Source organism: Tachypleus tridentatus, chromosome 6 (assembly GCF_004210375.1).
Source record: "Tachypleus tridentatus isolate NWPU-2018 chromosome 6, ASM421037v1, whole genome shotgun sequence".
Lineage (NCBI taxonomy): Eukaryota > Metazoa > Arthropoda > Merostomata > Xiphosura > Limulidae > Tachypleus > Tachypleus tridentatus.
Genome location: NC_134830.1, coordinates 68,719,735 through 68,738,854, shown reverse-complemented (window position 1 = coordinate 68,738,854; position 19,120 = coordinate 68,719,735). Strand labels below are relative to the sequence as shown.

The window sequence follows — 19,120 nt, the reverse complement described above, 5'->3', positions numbered from 1 at the left end:
ATTAATTTGTTTTGAAATATTAAATTTTGTTCTGCTGACAATGTGCACAGTTTAAATGTATAAATTCATTCATTTGTTGAAGTTCATGGTTTTTATATTAAAGTTTGTTTTCGCTAATTAGTCGTGGCGTTTTAAAGTAGTGTAATTGAGTAGAAATGACGTTACTTATGGGTATGAATCGTGATCACACGTGCTGGCATACGACTTCAAGGGGCGTGCAAAATATCTACGTTTAATATATCATGTTTCGGATACCCTTGGTGCCAGTTGGTATAGCTAGTTAGCATGGAAAATGTTTGAACTTCGTGATTCGAGAACTTTGGAGTCTGAGAGTTCGGACAATGCCACTGACAGGCAAGTGTCTCCCAAAATCGATGCTTATGTCTAATCATAAGAACAAATTTCAACATAAATAATATATTATTTCCCTTTATTACAGCTGTTGTATAAAGTTACAACTACTTAGCTTTTCGATACGGTTAACATAAGTCGTATTCCATTGTCATTCGTTCTCAACAGTTAAACCATGATTTTATTGTATTAATATAAAGTAAAGTAAGCAACATTAACAACTATATTTTTAACATTGTTAGAACAAATAAATAAGCATTATTTGTCAAGTATTTAGACCATAAAGTAATAACTCAAAATTATTTATAAATAATTATCGTAAAAATTTATATGTTCTAGTTTCTCATAAACATGTGTAATTCATTTTTGAGCTTACAATTATATTTATAGTGACATTGTGGGAGTAAATTATTGTTTTTATATGTCATCAGTTGTTATTGTGAGATCTTAGCTGTAATCGTAAGTTATAGGTTACATTTTGACCATATAGTGTAAAGTTGCCTTTATGTGGAAAACGTGAATTTTTTCAAATAACACATTAAACTATTTCGAGACTTGATTTCTTAAATTATCTAAACTTTAGCCACATAACTGTAGAAATATGGCTTATAAAATATTGCTATTAACATTTGTATTGAAAATTGATGAGACAAGTTAGTAATGTTATCACATTAGAACATCCTTCGGTGAGCCAGCGATAAGTTTACAGACTTACAGTACAGAATTACGGGGATTTGATCCTCCATAGTGGACATGGCATATAACCTAGTGTGGCTTTGCCCTAAATCAAACGCACCAAAACCATTGTTCCAACAGATGTCCCTAGTAGTTTAACAGCAAGTCTGAGGGCTTATGACGCTAAAAATCGGGTTTCGATACCCGTGTTGGTACAGCATAGATAGTTCTTTGCATGGGTTTGTGTTTGACAACAACAAAAATATAAATAAAAGGATACGATACTTCGAACGTTTCGAATATATAATATGCATGTGTATGTACCGTACATATATTGTGTTAACTTTGTTAGACGAATTGTAGCTTCGTTCAACGAAATTCTGTTACTTTGTTGACTCTGTAGTTACTAAATTAACAGAAAGCAATTATAGAATCTTTTGTTTTTGCAACGTCAGTTAATTCATGGCCAAGTGGTTGGGGCACTTGACTCGCAATCTGTGGGACGGGGATTTGAAACCCTTTCATATGTGGGAGCATTATAATAAACGGTCAATCTTACTATTTGTGGGTAGAAGTGTAGCCCAAGAGTTGGCGGTCGGTAGTGCTGACTTCCATCTAGTTTGTCACTGCTAAATTAAGGACGAATAGTGTAAACAAAAATACAAAACGACATATCAGCATTGTAAAGGTTCTACCAAAGTTTATAGTATAAGCTAGAAGTGCAATCTATCTTTCTATATCTATATATATAATAGGCAAATGTCTGTCACATTCTGTCTCCTGAACAGTTAATTGTATAAATATATATTTATCAAAAGGCCTATTTTCAAGAGTATATACAGGAAAATTATTCATTTTTTTGTAATTCTTAAAACTTCTTATCTATATTAACATCTGTTTGTCAATCTTCATATGTGCTGAACGATTAATCTGAAAGTAAAGAAAATTAAGAACAAACATATTTCTTTTTGTGAGGAAATTTCACACAAAAGAGGGGTTTTCTCCATCAACTCATTGAAAGAAATATTTTAAAGATAGGAGCACAAATAGAGAAATCTTATAAAAAGAGGAGCTTGTTTGAGTGTATATTTGTTGTTGTTCGTTCTTTATTTTGTTTTTTATATTGGTATCATATAGATGCATGATTTTATTGTACCATGTCAAACAAATTTATTTGCGTTAAATTGAATATCTTTCCTTTCACACTTCTTTTAGAAATGACAACTGTCACAAAGCTCTCAATTCCGTAGCAGTATTTCTTTGCGTTCAGTAAAATGATAAGGAACAGTGTCACCCAGCGGAAAAATTCTCAACGGCTATTTAGCAAGACTGCATTGAAAATCACAGGTTTTTCCAACAGTAAATTATATTCAGTCTCCTTTTCGTAAAAACAAACGTGCAATTCTATAGGAAGAAAAATACTATTGAAGTGATTTGACAAACATCTGCTAGTAACAAATAAAGCAAATACAGTGTACATGTGGAAATGCGTGAGTAAAAATTGCCACATCAAACAAAATGGATTGTTTGCTTGTTACGGAATTAACGCAAAGCTACAAGAGCTACCTGTAATATCCGTCCCAATTATCGAACTGATAGACTAGAAAGAAGGAAAGTAGTCAAAAATGCGTACCGTAAACTCTTGAGTTACCTCTGGTCAAACAAACCAGATACTTTATTCTAAACGACTTTGATGTAAAGGTGCACTTGACCTTTCAACCTTTCTGTAATTCTGAAACATATCAGCTCACAAATATTTGACTTCCTTGTAATGGTTTCATTCAAATGTGATCTAAAATAATAGAAAATGAAGTAATTCAGCAACTGGTGAGATCACCTGCTTTTACAGTATACTATAGAGATGACAATAGCCTCGATTATCCAGACCGATTTATGACAGGTCTGGTGGAATAAATGTTAATGGATTTTATAATTCCTCTTTTCCTAGACTCATATGTTGAATACTTCAATGAATAAACTTACGTATCTTTCCACTCCAAGATGTATAAAAAAATTCTTACTTGTATTACATAAAAAAGAAAAAAACATTTCAGGGTATTATGTCCAAATAAACAGCCTTGTAAATAATACCCATTTAACCCGATATTTTCCGGTTAGGTTCTTTCAAAATTTGTTTTCTTCCAGTGTAAACATTTGTTTCTTCCCAGAAAGCTTTGCTTGAGCAAGAGTAAGCTGAGCTGTAAATAAGAAGGTATGCTACGTACTATCGCTGTTAAGTCCACTGAAACTACAAGAACGTTGATTGTTTTTGTCGTTATTTGCTACGTACTATCGCTTTATGTTATAAGCTATAAGAAAAGCATCTTGTCAACATCTTTGACTGCTAACTCTTGTGAAACTACAACACAACTAGTGTTGTACGCGATTTTTCTTATTCATTTTTCTACTCTTTCTTTTATCGGTCCCCGCTAGTACAGTGGTAATTTGACGGATTTACAACCCTACACTCAGGGAGTAGATTTCCCTCGTTGGGCTCAGCAGAGAGCCCGCTGTGGCTTTTCTATGAGAAAACACAAACATAATCCTTTCCGGTTTTTTTTCTTGATAACTGGGCGTTAACGATACAGCCGTAGATTTACATTCATGCACGTTAACCATTTAGCCATGTTCGCTGTTAAGAAAAAAAGAGCTGATAGTGAACAAATTGTCGAACTGTATATTGAAAGTCCAAGGCTCGATCCTGAATGGTGCTATGATCACGCTATAAAAATAACAGTCAGTCTCTGTTATTCCGTTTAAAGAGATTACAAAGAACTTGTGGCGGCGAATACTGCTAACTGGTTGCCTTCACCTTGTCAGTAGTTTACTTGTAGCATTTTAGCGTACAGTATCTGATAACCTACACAAAAAGTATCCTACAATAAACAAAACTGGTCAGTAAGATGAGAACATCAGAGATAATTTTATGTTATCCTTGCGACAAAGCTGTCGTTCAAACTTATAATTACAGCCGTAGATTAGCGGAAGACAAGGTGAAGTCTAAGCGGTGGTGGCCATACCGATATTATGTTAGCTTACATTTTACTAGGATGGAAATGAACACAACTTGATGAGTTACGCTTCGTTCGAAATCTTGATAAGAAACGTATATAATGTTCTATACGGATTTGAAAACTGACAGTTATTTCTTTCCACTGCCATTGTTAACATGAACCTTAGCTTTCGAAATGCTACGTCTCCTCAGATGATTTCTTCTCAAAATATCCAACCCTCGGGCCACATACAGAAAAAAATATGGTAATTAAAGTCTGATTGCTTGCTTGTTTAAGGGCAAACTCACATTAGGCTATCTGCTATGTTCGCTGTGGAAATCTAAATCAGAATATTAGAGTTGTACGTCCGTAAACTTACCGTTGTCTCACCGAAGGACAGATAAATTTAAAATTTTGGACAATAATCATATTAAAATGAAAACTGAGAGAGACATAACTATTTAAATCAACCTTCTTACTATCACACGAATCATATGGCATCAAGTTCCTTCCCATTCTGTTCTCTTTACCCAATTTAATTATTATATAATATGATACAAATGTAACCACCATACAATATCAAGTTTCTTTCCATTTTATTTTCTTAAATCAGTTTAGCCTTGTAGACGCTGCTACATTACTTTTGTGTCCAATTTATCCAACATAATAGGCTGATTCAAAATTTTAGTGGGGCAAAATATATCTAATAAAAGCGCATATTAAATTAGAGTTTATCCAGTTTTTTTTTAAATGAAACCAAAATTATTTCAAAAGATTTCTCCGCAATCTACTTCTAAATAATTTAATCTCCGAAGAAACTCTGTACAAGTTGTTTGCGTGTATTTGTAATAGATAAGCATTTTTGTTTAACACCTAAACCTCAGTCATCATTAACAACGATCGTGTGCAATTGGTGAAACAATGCATTCTGATAATTACAAGTGAGAACTTAACAATATATATATTTAATTAGCTATACTCGTTACCAGGTCATTTTTTTTAGTTTCTCTCCAACTAAATAGATTGTTGATATATGTACGTACTTTAATACAATTTACTCTTTCAAAGATCTTAATGTGTTTTTTTCCAATATCACTCGGCGCAGATAGCCTAGTTGTCTTGCGCCATAAAACGCCAAGCCCACCCACCCAATATCATACTATTGTTAGAATTCACTTGTCTTCACTCTATTTCATGGACAGAGCGTATCATAGTGATTTCGTGCACTTGGCTATAGATAACAAAAATTGAAGGATCGAGCCACTGAACATGCTTCACACTTTTAGCTATGTACAGGTTATAAGAGTGACAGACAATCCAGCTATTTTAATAAGGATAGCTTCATGCAATGGATGCTAATGAGTAATCGCCCATTCTCTGTCTACGAGTTCGAAATTAGAATTAACCCCGTCTGAACCTTGAGGTCTCTGACCTGGTCGTTTGTTTATCTATGGCATGCAGTGCCATTTAGGTTGCAAAACAAAACACTTCTGTTTCCAACTTAATGTGGTCACCTTGATAATTATTTGTTACTATAGCACCGTTCACTCTACTTCGCATAGCAGAGAATTAGTCAGCTATGGTGTTTTGGTGTATAGTCATTTTCGTATTTTCTGAAAACTTCTTTAGTAAGTACGTTACTTTACGACCAAATAACTATCAGTAAGTAAACAACGACATCTATAACAATAATTAGCCTGTCTCCCTGTGTGTGACCGCCATGGTTTCAAGAGGGAAAAAAAACCTAGAGACCTGAAACTTTTCACTCATACCAAATGGATTTTGAGGGTGTACACCTGCGTAATATTTTTTTTAAATGTGACTCAAAAAAAGTTGGCCAGTTTTTTGCCCTGTAATATTTAAGCCCAATAATGTTGCTTCACGAATGTCTGTAGTGAAGTGTTGTAATTTTGTCTAATTCTCACTTACTGAATGAACAATATGTGACATTTGCTGAAGAAAAGAATAAAATGGACAAAAATTGGGAAATAAATAGACATATTTTACCAAAAATTAACAGTATTTAATAGGATATGAGCCCAAACATTTCTCTGCCAGTCAAAGGCAACAGGGAGGGAAACAAAATCATTAAAACCTCCCAGGACCCATGGAACAGACACTCAGAATACTAGAACAGATTTAAATAAATAAAGTTAGGGAAATGATATCAAACAAAACATAAACACGGGAAGAAAATTATAAAACTGATAATTAAAAAGATTGAATTGAACTTGAGAAACGACAATAAACAATAGGAATTAAAATATGCATAAAAATACTGGAGAATTCAGAGAATGAAAAACATTTAAATACAAATACAGAGAAAAAACAAATATAAAAAACTGAAAAAATATTTCATTCTAAAAAGAATTGAATTAAATTCAAGAACTGGCAACAGACAAATCAGTTTAAAAAATTGGTGAGTTGGAGTATCTATGGAAGTTGGTTTATTTTTTGAATTTTGCGCAAAGCTACACGAGGGCTACCTGCGCTAGCCGTCCCTAATTTAGCAGTGTAAGACTAGAAGGAAAGGAACTAGTCATCACCGCTTACCGCCAACTCTTGTGCTACTCTAATACTAACGAAAAGTGGGATTTATGGGATTGACCGTCACATATAACGTCCTCACGACTGAAAGGGCGAGCATGTTGGGTGCGATGTGGATACGAACCCACTACTCTCAGGTTAAGAGTCGAAAGCCTTAACCCACCTGGTCATACCGGTCCTAACTTAATGGAAGTAATTAAATAGAATTATTGCAAGTCACAGTATTAGGCTACAACTTGCATATCTTGTAAATACTATACTTTATGAAATATAACCTATTGATTAACTGGCTTTGACGTTATCAAAGAACAAAGGATGAAGTGAAAGCTAATTATAAATTAAAATTAATGTGCTGTCAGTCGTTATTATGCGTGTATATCTTTGCGCGAAATTCAAACTAAAGCCAATTTACGAAACTACTCGTGTTGTTCCGATCCACATAGTCACGCACTACTTATTTGTTTTATGTATTATGTTCTGAGTGATATATATATATATTAATAATTGTGACACCTGAAAATAATGTACAGGTGCTTTCCATTGAAGTGTGAAAATAGCACCGTGTTTTTGCAGTGTCATATACGATGAAAATGAAACTATGAATCCAAAATCGTATTCAATATGTATTTCAAGGTAAAATTCAACTTTGCTGTACTTCAAAGAAATAAGGAAACTATACCCCTTTGTGATCAAAATGATACCAGGAGTGACCACCTCATGCATTAGTTAAAGTATATTTTTAGTTTAACTGATAAGACAATTATTAATAAAACGATCATTGTCACTGGATGGAGAGTATGATGAAGAAACAATTAAGGGAGAAATAACTGGTTGAAATGTAAAGGGGCTGAGGACCCCGACATTCCAAAACAACCAAACTACAATAGGTATATTACTTTTGGATTAAACATTGTTTTAATTTTCCTTTTCTGTTGTCAGGTATATATTAATATACCTTCCCAAGTTCGCTGTCATTTCATAAAACTAATGGCTGATTTACTGTTTTTCGAAACTTTGGTCTTTAGCAAGAGCTATAAACGTAACAGCGCAAATCATAACTTGTAAATTTGACATTTTAATGCTTGAGATACACTAATATCTAACAAAAGAAATGCTGTAATTAATGATCGTAAACAAAATACGGAAACTTGATCTTCTTCTTGTTTTCTGTTTGGTTAATAAAGAAATATTTTTTTAACTAGTGTATTTTTTATAGCAAACCATATTGCGCTATAAGCTGTGTCTACCGAAAGGTGTATGTATGTGTTTTTTTTTTACAGCAAAGCCACGTTGGGCTATTTGCTGAGTCCAACGATTGTTTGTTTGTTTTTTTGAAATTCGCGCAAAGCTACTCGAGGATTATTTGCACTAGCCGTCCCTAATCTAGCAGTGTAAGACTACAGGGAAGGCAGCTAGTCATCACCACCCACCGCCAACTCTTGGGCTACTCTTTTTACCAACGAATAACGGGGTTGACCGTCACATTATAACGCCCCCACGGCTGAAAGGGCGAGCATGTTTGGTGCGACCGGGATTCAAACCCGCGAACCTCGGATTACGAGTCGAACGCCTCAACACACTTCGCCATTTCGGGTCAGAGTACAACGAAGGGAATCGGTCTCCTGCTTTTAGCGTTATAAATCTGGAGATATACCGCTCTAGAAAATCTAAAAGTTATAAAAATATGAAAATCTAGCATATGATAAATATCATTTAGGAACCCAAATAAGTATATCATTTATCAGTATCTGCTTTTCTAATTTTTCTTTTATTTCAGAATTAGACATTCTAAGTGATATTTATTTCTGATTTCTGTCAAACCTTTTTATTTTTTCCTCAACAGGTCCAGTAGAACCTCTACATACGAGGGAAAAATGTCTGCAATGGTCAAGTATGGGTTTGCCCTTTGGATTTTCATTGCTGAAGTTATGCTGTTTGGAGCCCTTGGTCTTTGCCTCTTCTGGATATTTTATTATGGGGGTGGTGTTACTTGGACCAATGACGCCACTAGACAACTTAACCTTCATTATGTTCTCATGATTGGGGGTTTTATATTCTTCAACGGTCAAGGTTAGTAATATATATATATGTATAAAGATTTAATATAATTAATCTAAAGATTTGGTAAAAATGTGTATTGATGACGTGAATGAACTTAAAAGGGTTTTTATTTTAGCAACAAATATGTTAAAAATAACTGTAACATCTTTCACAGACAAAATTTATTAAATAATTTTAGTCAAAAAAATTAAAATGTTAAATAGTTGAAATGTGTGTGTGTGTTTTCTTATAGCAAAGCTACATTGACTATCTGCTCAGTCCACCGAGAAATAGTTGAAATGTTCTTATTTACCACTATGTAAAACAAAGAGTGTATTTAAGTGATATTAGTGGAACTTCTTAATTTATTATAATAGACTAAATACTGGAAATATTTTTTCTTGTTATTTTGGTCATTTTTAGCTGTGGGGTTATTTATATTTTCTGTTTTACAAGCTTAATTGATTACATTACGTAACACAAATTTTGTTCCTGGATAGTATGTGTTATTTCTTAATTGCTTATGTTGTAAAAATACAGAAAGTGACCATTTTTCCCTTCAAACTTTACTTTTGTGACCTGGATAATGAAATTTAGAAATTAACCTATTTTCTGTGTAGAAACAGGCAAATTTGCACATTTTCATTTCATAAGGTCTGAATAAAACAACATATGAATAAAGATTTACATGTGTTTATACTAACGTTATACAAAAATGTTTAGAAGTGAGTAGTTTTTCGAGATTTTCGACTGTAATGTAAATCACTTTCACGTATTAGCCCTCCTTGGTAGCGGCGTTCAAAGTCCAATACATCTTGGTGAAAGCGCTCGCCTTGCTCCTCTGAATATGCTCCCACATTCTCCTTGAATTTATCAAGATGAGCGTCAAGGGTATGAACTTTCAGGGACATCCTGCAGCCCATTTTGCCGTAGTTCTTCACCAGAGCCTCAACCAGTTCCACATAATTTTCGGCCATGTGATTGCCCAAGAATCCATGAACCACTGCGACAAAGCTGCCCCAAGCTTTTTTTATTCCTTCCTACTGAGCTTCTTGGGAAATTCTGTGCACTCCAGGATCTTCTTTATTTGTGGTCGAACGAAGAGACCAACTTTGACCTTTGCCTCAGACAGCTTAGGAAAGAAGTCTCGAAGGTACATGAAGGCTGCAGACTCCTTATCAAGAGCTGTGATAAATTGTTTCGTAAGACCCAATTTTATGTGCAATGGTGGGAACAACACCTTCTGGAGGTCAACTAGTGGATCACACTTGACATTGTGCCTCCCCGCAGAGAACGCGGTCCGTTGTGGCCAGTGTTTCCTATTGTAGTGCGCTGCGGTGTCTCTGCTGTCCCAAAGGCAAAGATAACAGAGAAAGTTGGTAAAGCTTCTAGCAAGGTCTTGACGCTGTTGTATTCCTCTTTGAGGTGCACCGAATGAGCCAGGGGAAGAGACGGATACTTATTCCCGTTATGGAGCAGCACAGCTTTAAGGCTTCTGGATGAGCTATCAATGAAGAGGCGCCAGTCGTTCGGGTTACAGGCAATTCCAATTGCCTCGCACAGACTGGATACATTGTGGCAGAAGCAGAGTGAAGAAGCTTGAAAAATGTCGGTGATGCTTCCTCTGACTTGTGACTTGCACACTTTCATTCTTGAAAATTCTTGTTAGTTCGAGAAATTCTCTATCAGTTACTTTGCGCTGAATCTATCTAGAATGTTCTGGAAAATGGGTAAATTTAAAAATTTCATTACCCAGGTCACAAAAGCAAAGTTTGAAGAAAAAAATAAGTATTTTCCATTTACTTTATGCATAAGCAATTGGGAAATAACACTTTCTGCCCAGGAACAAGAAAAAGTAAAAATTTTGTTACATAGTGTTATTAATTTGTTATGATACCCAATCTACATTGCTATTTTTTTTCAAATAAATACAGATTATAGCCCAACATGGCCAGGCGGATGAGGCGCTCGACTTGTAATCCGAGGGTCGCGGGTTCGAATCACCGTCACACTAAACATGCTCGCCCTTTCAACCGTGGAACGTTATATATGACGATTAATCCCACTATTCGTTGGTAAAAAAGTAGCCCAAGAGTTGGCGATGGGTGGTGATGACTAACTGCCTTCCCTCTAGTCTTACACTTCTAAATTAGGGATGGTCAGCGCAGATAGCCTCGTATATCTTTGCACAAAATTCAAAAACAAACTAACACAGAATTAGAAGTTGTCTTATGTCAAAAGAAAACGAAGATACATCGTACACTCAGACGATACTATGAAAATAAAAAGAAAATAATTTTATTATTGAATTAAAAAGATACGTAATAACGTTCTAGTTTTAATTATAAGCTGGAATAGCTGCTGAAGTGAAAGGATAAAAACAAACCAATGTTGTTTTTTCATTTACTTCATAAACTTTAAATTTCTTATTGGTACTCTTTGAAAGTAATACTATCTTAAGCTATTTTTAAAAGTGAAATTAAAATCAAATATTGATTTAATTCCAATATTTTCATAAAATGCTGCCTTTGACAGCAATTCTTGCATATAGATGTTTCTCTTGCTATAAGAAGATATACACCAAGGTAATTCACACCTCGTTTTTCGTCTTTGCCTTGTCATCAATCACGGTTGGCTTGGTGTCAGCAATTCAAGGTCGTAATATCGCCCAAGATCCCAAGCATTTCTACAGTTTGCATTCGTGGATCGGTCTTGCAACAATAGGAATGTTTGCTTTACAGGTGAGTTCATTGGCCATTTTAACGTAGGGTATTTTCATCTGTTCTAAATGTATAATTTTGCCTCTTGGATAGCCCCCTCCATTGACTTAGAAATAATTCTGAAGGTTTATAACGCTGAAACCTGAGTTTTGATATCCGTGCCCATTGTACAGCTTGATGTTTAACAACTACAATCTTCTGAATTTTGACTTTAACGTCAATTTCATGACAATGTTCATTCAAGAATTGTAGTTTTAATTTGATCCATAAGTTGATTGACTCTACTAACATGAATTTTGTATGAATTTTTTGCACTTATATAAATAAAAGGTTTATTCCGAGGTACTTATCACTCAAATTTTAGGGTCATAACTTAGATTATAAGTTGAATTTCAATTGTATATTCAATTACCCTTTCGATCCTTCGTGTCGTGAATGCACTTCCGTATAAAATATTTATCTTCCTACAAGTTAATGTATCCATGTATCATTACAAGAGATTGCAGACACACGATATTGCAATAAAACGAGTTTGAGTGCTGGTGTTTTCCTTATAACAAAGCCACATCTGTCTATCTGCTGAGTCTACAGAGGGGAATCGAACTCCTGATTTTAGCATTGTAAATCCGTAGACTTACCGCTGTACCAGCAGGGAACATAAAATGCGTTAAGCAACAAATTGAATTCACTATTCACAAATGAATAACCGAAAGTCCTCGTTGGAACAACGATAAGTCTACTGAATTACAATGCTAAAATCAGGAGTTCGATTCGCCTCGGTGGACTCAGCAGATAGCCAGATGTGACTTTGCTATAAAAAAAAAACACAATAACACGAATAACTGAGATTTGTAGTTTTCAGGTATATCATATTTTGTGCGTCCAGCAAAGTCATTGAAAAACAAAGTTATTCTAAAGAAGATTTATCCAAATGAAGATATGAAAATGTTCTTGTGTAACCTTTACTTAAAGACCTTCATTTCCCAAATGAAAGGGGTTAAAGTAGGCGTAAAAGTAAAACTTACACACCCGAAGTTGTATACATTTTTTTTACGTGACATTCCTCGTAAAACATGATGTTATCTGTCGTAATTTGCAATGTTTGGATTATCCAAGGTCAAGATAAAACATTCTTCAGTTTTAACCAAGGTATTTCACTATTAAAAAGTGTGTACTTTATAATAAAGATTATAATAAGCCTACTTAAAGGCATCAAAGGATCATTTTTAGTTGTGACATAGCGGTTCGTAGAATGGCTCTGATTTTGTGCTGTTGTTGTAGTTGATGTTTTTATTCCTCAAATGCAAATATGTTGCTCATTATTTCATTGCTCCGTTATCTGTTGATTGATTTGAGATCTAATTAGAATTTTGAACTCAGGAGGTCCAGTGTTTATAATTGATGCATTTGATCATTCCCAAAGTCTCATAGCTTAATTTACTCTAATCCTGCTTAAAAGATTTTCAATTTGAGGGTAATTTAGTAGAGATCCTGATGAGTAATAAAACTAAATCAGATATGCCCGCTACCCCACGCTAGATAATGTTAGTGCAAAAAATATAGCAAATAGAAAGGGGAAAAAAGATCTCATGGATTAATTTACTCTAATCCTGCTTAAAAGAATTTCTAGTGCTGCGGCTACTGAGAGTTTCCTCTTGTCGAATATTCTGTAAGGTGCATTTAGAAACGTACAGTTAGTCAGTTCACATACAGAAAAAAAGTAACATTTCTGAAACATTATGCAGGAAGAGCAGAGTCAGTACAAAGAATACCTCGCATAACAACATCTTTTTTACTATATTTGTTATGCCCGGCATGACCAGGTGGTTAAAGCACTTGACTCGTAATCTGAAGGTCGCGGGCTCGAATCTCCGTCACACCAAACAAGCATGCTCGTCCTTTCAACTGTGGGGTATTATAATGTACCGTCAATCCCACTATTCGTTGGTAAAAGAGTAACCGAAGAGTTAGCGGTGGATGGTGAGGACTAGCTGCTTTTCCTCTAGTCATACACTGCTAAATTAGGGACGGCTAGCGCAGATAACCGTCGAGTAGCTTTGCGCGAAATTCAGAACAAACCTAACTATACTTGTTTCATTTGTTGCTACTAGTGTCGCTTGAGAAGCAAGACCAACACGAAATTATATAAATAACACTATTTAACAAATATTTTTCTTTTTCTTGTTCCTGAGCAGAAAGTGTTATTTCCCAGTTGCTTATGCCTAAAGTAAATGGAAAAGACCTATTTTTCTCTTCAAACTTTTCTTTTGTGCCCTGAGAGCGTGTAACAAAAACGTGATGGGAAACTATATTTGGGGGCTGATACGTGAAAGTGACTTACACTACATTACAGTCGTAAATCTCGAAAAATTACTCACTTCTAAACATTTTTGTTCATTTTTGTATAACTTTAGTGTAAATACATAAGAATCAAGATTTACATGTATTTATGTAAATACCTTATGTAAATGAAAATGTGCAAATTTGCCCGTTTTTACATAGAAAATAGGTTAATTTCTAAATTTCATTATCCAAGTCACAAAAGCAAAGTTTGAAGGGAATAGTGGCTATTTTCTGTATTTTTACAACATAAGCAATTAAGAAATAACACATACTATCCAGGAACACAATTTGTGATACATAATGTAATGAAGCTGTTCAACTAGAGTTAAAACACAAGAATTATAGGAATGGGACGTAATTAAAAACAAGTTGTTGTTGTTTTCAATTAAACACAAAGCTGCTCAATGGGCTATCTGTGCTCTGCCCACCACGAGTATCGAAACCCGGTTCTTAGCGTTGTAAGTCCGCAGACATACCGCTGAGCCATTGGGGGGCCTAATTAAAATCAAAAGGTTTATATGTTGTGTTTAACATCTTTTAAATAGTAATTGTTTGTTTTTGAAATTCGCGTGAAGCTACATGAGACGTATCTACGCTAGCTGTCCATAAGTTAGCAGGGTAAGACGAGAGAGAAGGTAGCTAGTCATTACCATTCACCGCCATCTCTTGGGCTACTCTTTTACCAAACGAATAGTGGGATTGATTATAATATTATAATGCCCCAAGGCTGAAAGAGTAAGCATGTTTGGTGTGACGGGGATTCCAACCCACGATCCTCAGATTACGAGTCGTGCGCCCTAACCACCTGGCCATGCCAGGCCTAACACTAAAGTAGTATCACAGAAGTGTATGGTTTGTTTCTTTGTTTTTGGATTTCGCGCAAAGCTACTCGAGGGCTATCTGCACTAGCCGTCCTTAAGTTAACAGTGTAAGACTAAAGGTAAGGCAGCTGGTCATCACCATCCACCGCCAACACTTGAGCAACTCTTTTACCAACGAATAGTGAGAGTGATCGTCACGTTATAACATCTCCACGGCTGAAAGGGCAAGCATGTTTGGTGCGACAGGGATTCGAACCTGTGACCCTCAGATTACGAGTCGAACGACTTAACCCTCATGGCCATGCCGGGCCGGAAGTGTATGGAGTACATAATATTATTTTTGCGATATTTTCTTATGTTTATTTTTTATTTTTCTATTAAATGTGTTTTATTATTTACACAATATACTAATTTTAAACCAAAAAAAGGAGTGTAATAGAACCGCCTGTAAAATCTTCAATATCTAATTTCTATTCAACAAACTGATGAATATTTTAAAACCACTGACATAACACGCTGTCTTTCTTGCAGAAGTGTTTGTTTGTTGTTAAACACAAAGTTACACAACTGGCTAACACTGCTTTGTCAACTGCAAGTATCAAAACCCAGTTGTTGTTGTTCTTGCGTTGTTAGCCATCATATTTATCGCTATGATTCGGTGTTAGTATATATAAAAGTCTGCGCTTTTAAATATGCTTTAATCAACTAAACTGTCATATATCGTACACCAGTACTTACTTTACTAATTATACACAACTTTTTTGTCGGGACTCTTACTCTTCATGTCATGAATGTATCAGGAGCTTTACACCAAGTAGCATAGATCAAGAGTTCTGTTAAATTCCTTCGTTATGAACAAAGAATGAAAACTGAGAGTTTAAGGCTTATAAAACGCTAATCTTTAGTTGGTAAACAAATGAATCGAATACCATCTGGCATTAAGTTTCACTGCTTTAGATAAAAAAAATCAAAAAAATACTACAAAAGGAAATCCAAAAAAATATATGGTTAAATTGTTAGAACACTAGACTGGATACTGAATGATCTAAGAATTGAAACGCTAAACGATGAACACTAATATTAAAAGTGACAGTCAGTCTCGCTATTTAAGAGAGTATCCGTGTAAGCAGTGGATACTGTTAACAAATTAATTTAATCTCGCTCTGACAAATAGTTTAAATTAAATACGGTAACATCTCATCCCTAAGTGTGTCTGACCTTACCGTTTAATCCATGCATCAGGTTGAGAATTCCCAAATCAGTTACACTTCACTGTTTACAATTGAAATGTCCAAAAGTTTTATTTTTATTCGAAGTAGTTTCCACTTCATTTTAAAATCCTTTATATCACAGTAACGCTCCCCCGGTGGCACAGTGAAATGTGTGCGGACTCAAATCTCAAGAAATCGAGTTTCGATACCTGTGATGGGCAGAGCATAAATAGCCCATTGTGTATTTATGCTTAATTTCGGACAATGTTATCATAGTAACAGTAAAAAGTAGTCAGATATTCCAGAAACTGTGGAATTAACTTCAGTCATGGTTCTTTAAAAATAATCTTATATATGTATAATCTAGCGAAAAAACTAATTTATTAAATTATTAACTATTCAAGTTTTATCTTTCATTTTGATTACGTTCCACAATAGACACTGGAAACCGATATCTGACAGCCACCAACTGAACGATTCATCAGGTTAATTATAAATATATTACTTTCTTCATGCCTGCAGTTGACGACACTAACCACTCAAATTAAGTCTTACTAGTTAATATCATGTTTCTGCCGATGAGTCAACTTTAAATGAATTATCTGATTCTTTTTGCCTCTATTGCAGTGTATGGGTTAATAACAGAAAACTTTACTTGCTTGTACCTCACGTTTATGTGCATCTTAATGTTTGTTTAAGCTAAATAATTAGACATGAGTACATCTTCCTTTTCCTTTGAGGGTTTTTAACACAGTTAACACCACAGGTCTTACGTCACGAATTTCAAAGCGCTGTATAACAACTACATTAAATTTAATTTTATGAATAGTGCAATATCTTTCGGCCTCATATTTAACCAATTTATATATATATATATATTCCCTTTGGATCACGCCTATAGGTCAAATATATGGAACACACTACATAATATTTGTTGTAGACTTAAAGTGTGATATTAACCACTTGTGGTTAATTTGAATTTTGTACCGCACTGAAGAAAGAGTATTTCATTTCAATCCTACTAAAGTTTTCCAGTTTCAGATAACCAATGAAATGGTACAACATATCACTTAATTTTTATGTGTGTGTATCCAACTATAAACCTGGTACTGTGAGAATTATTTATTTATAAATATGGAAATGAAGGGGTTAAGTACAAATATGCACAATGGGCTCTCTGCGATGTACCTACTAAAGGAATCAAACTCCGAGTTTAAATTACCTCAAGTTTACCGCTTAGTCAGTGAAAGGCCGTATTTAGGCAACTGTTTTTTCTTGTAATGGCAATTTTCTAAGAAAGCATAGAAAAACTTTCAATAATTCAAAAGCTGTTAAACTTAAAAGTTTTTATTGTTGTCCATTTAACAATAACTTGTACTAGAATTCATGGGCCTGGCATGGCCAAGCGCGTTAAGGCGTGCGACTCGTAATTTGAGGGTCACGGGTTCGAATCCCCGTCACACCAAACATGCTCGCCATTTCAGCTGTGGGAACGTTATAACATAACGGTCAATCCAACTATTCGTTGGCAAAAGAGTAGCCCAAGAGTTGGCGGTGGATGGTGATGACTAGCTGCCTTCCCTCTAGTGTTACACTGCTAAATTAGGGACGGCTAGCACAGCTACCCCTCGAGTAGCTTTGTGCGAAATTCCAAAAACAAACAAAACAAAACTAGAATTCATTGTGTAATTAACATTTTTTAATAAACGGAATTATAATGTTCCTTTGTTATTTATGTGATATGTAACTCTTTGTTTTTATTTGTCAAAATATGCATGAATATTCGTTAAATTTAATAAGACTATTATTAATCATATTATTTCATGATATGCACTGGTTGGTTTTATTTTAGTCGCAGTGGTTTCAAAGATTGTCTCCATGGGCAAATATGGGTATTACTTTATTCATAACCAATAAAATAGATTGAAGTTATAATTATATGTGTAACCCTGTAAGTTTAACTTCATTGGACTGATAATGAATGGAACATGACCATTCATAGTGTCAAGAAGTAAGAAATTTTAAAATAAATTAATAAAATATATCATTGGCTTATTGCATTTTAATTCTAAAACATAACGTAAAAATGAGATCGTTAGTTTTACATTTGTGTTAGCCAATTGTTTTTGTTGTTTTTCTTCACGTTTTCAATTAAGATTGATGGTTACTTATAACGTATGCTTCTATTTTAACATCTTTTTGTGAAAAGCGATGATTTCGTTTACTTCATATAAGCTGAAACTTTAATATAATATAATTTCTACAGTTTCTGTTAATATATATTAAATGTTATATTTGCTTCCTAAGGATTTTATTTTCAGTTAAAATTGTAGGTTACTTTTACTTCATGTATGCTAAAATGTTTACAGCTTTTCTTAAAGGTGATGGTTGCTTTTACTTCAAGTGTGCTAACTAAGATGTTTACATTTTTCTTTAAAGATGCTGACAATTTTTACTTCTTGTATGAATGGTTATTACAGTTTCTGTTAAAAGCGTTATTTATTACGTCTTCTTGTATTTTAGAGCTCTTTACAGTTTAAAATTGTGTTTAAAGGCGATAGCTATATTGTCTTTTTGCAACTTTTGTTAAAATTAGTTTTGTTTTTATTTAAATAAAAGTAGTTCAACTTTGATACATAGTTTCATACTCTGTATGTTTTCCATCTTCCTTTAGAATTAACAACATATTTTAAACGCGTTTTCGTAATTAAATGTATTAACACAGAAAATAAAAACACGAAGTTAGAATGCAATTTTTCATTATTGCTTGTGTATTTAAACCTGTGAAAACGATATTTAGTAATTACGTGTTTCAACTCTTGATAAGTAAAACTTTGTTAAAGCTCATCTAAAAAGGATACATGTTTTTCAACTTTATTTTTAACTTCTACAGTTCCTTGTGGGGTTTGTATCTTTTCTGATATTCTTATGTTGTGACACCGCTACTGTGAAGCTGAGACAGCGTCTGTTACCGACACACGTTACTTTAGGACTTGTCATCTTCGAAATGGCTGTAGCCACTTGCCTAACGGGCCTGATGCAGACAGCTCGACACAGGCTGAGGTATATCAACAATAAATTAACATAAAAGTTTTTTTTACACTGTATTTCGTGTGAACTTTAAATGTAATATACATTACAGAAGTAAATTGTTGTTTGTTGTTGTTGTTTATAAATAAATATAGAGCTACATAAAGGGCTCTCTTTGCTCTGCCCACAACGGGTATCAAAACCTAATTTCTAACGGTATAAGTCCATAGACATTTCGCTGTGCCACTGCTGGGTTACATAAGTTAGATATTCTATGTTAAACATATTTTTATATCACGTGAATTTTTTGTAGAACGTCACCAAAGTAAGATGTATCAGAGATAAATGTTTCACATTCCTATTATTCATAATTAAATGTAAAACTCACC

General features: G+C 34.3%; 1 protein-coding gene across 3 annotated transcripts in view; it reads left to right on the top strand.

Moving 5' to 3' along the window:
- The window catches only part of LOC143252748 (plasma membrane ascorbate-dependent reductase CYBRD1-like), a 31,085-nt gene that overhangs the window by 5,701 nt on the left and 6,264 nt on the right, over window positions 1-19,120 (top strand). Inside the window, exons 1-5 of one of the 3 annotated variants that reach the window (XM_076505368.1) lie at window positions 270-354; window positions 2,242-2,516; window positions 8,410-8,636; window positions 11,142-11,347; window positions 18,595-18,764. In XM_076505368.1, the coding sequence (XP_076361483.1) occupies window positions 8,441-8,636; window positions 11,142-11,347; window positions 18,595-18,764 (572 nt within the window). In that variant the 5' untranslated portion in view covers window positions 270-354; window positions 2,242-2,516; window positions 8,410-8,440. Of the gene's footprint in view, window positions 1-244; window positions 355-2,241; window positions 2,517-8,409; window positions 8,637-11,141; window positions 11,348-18,594; window positions 18,765-19,120 lie in introns of those variants that run through there. The other 2 variants (XM_076505367.1, XM_076505369.1) reach the window with 2 other exon arrangements.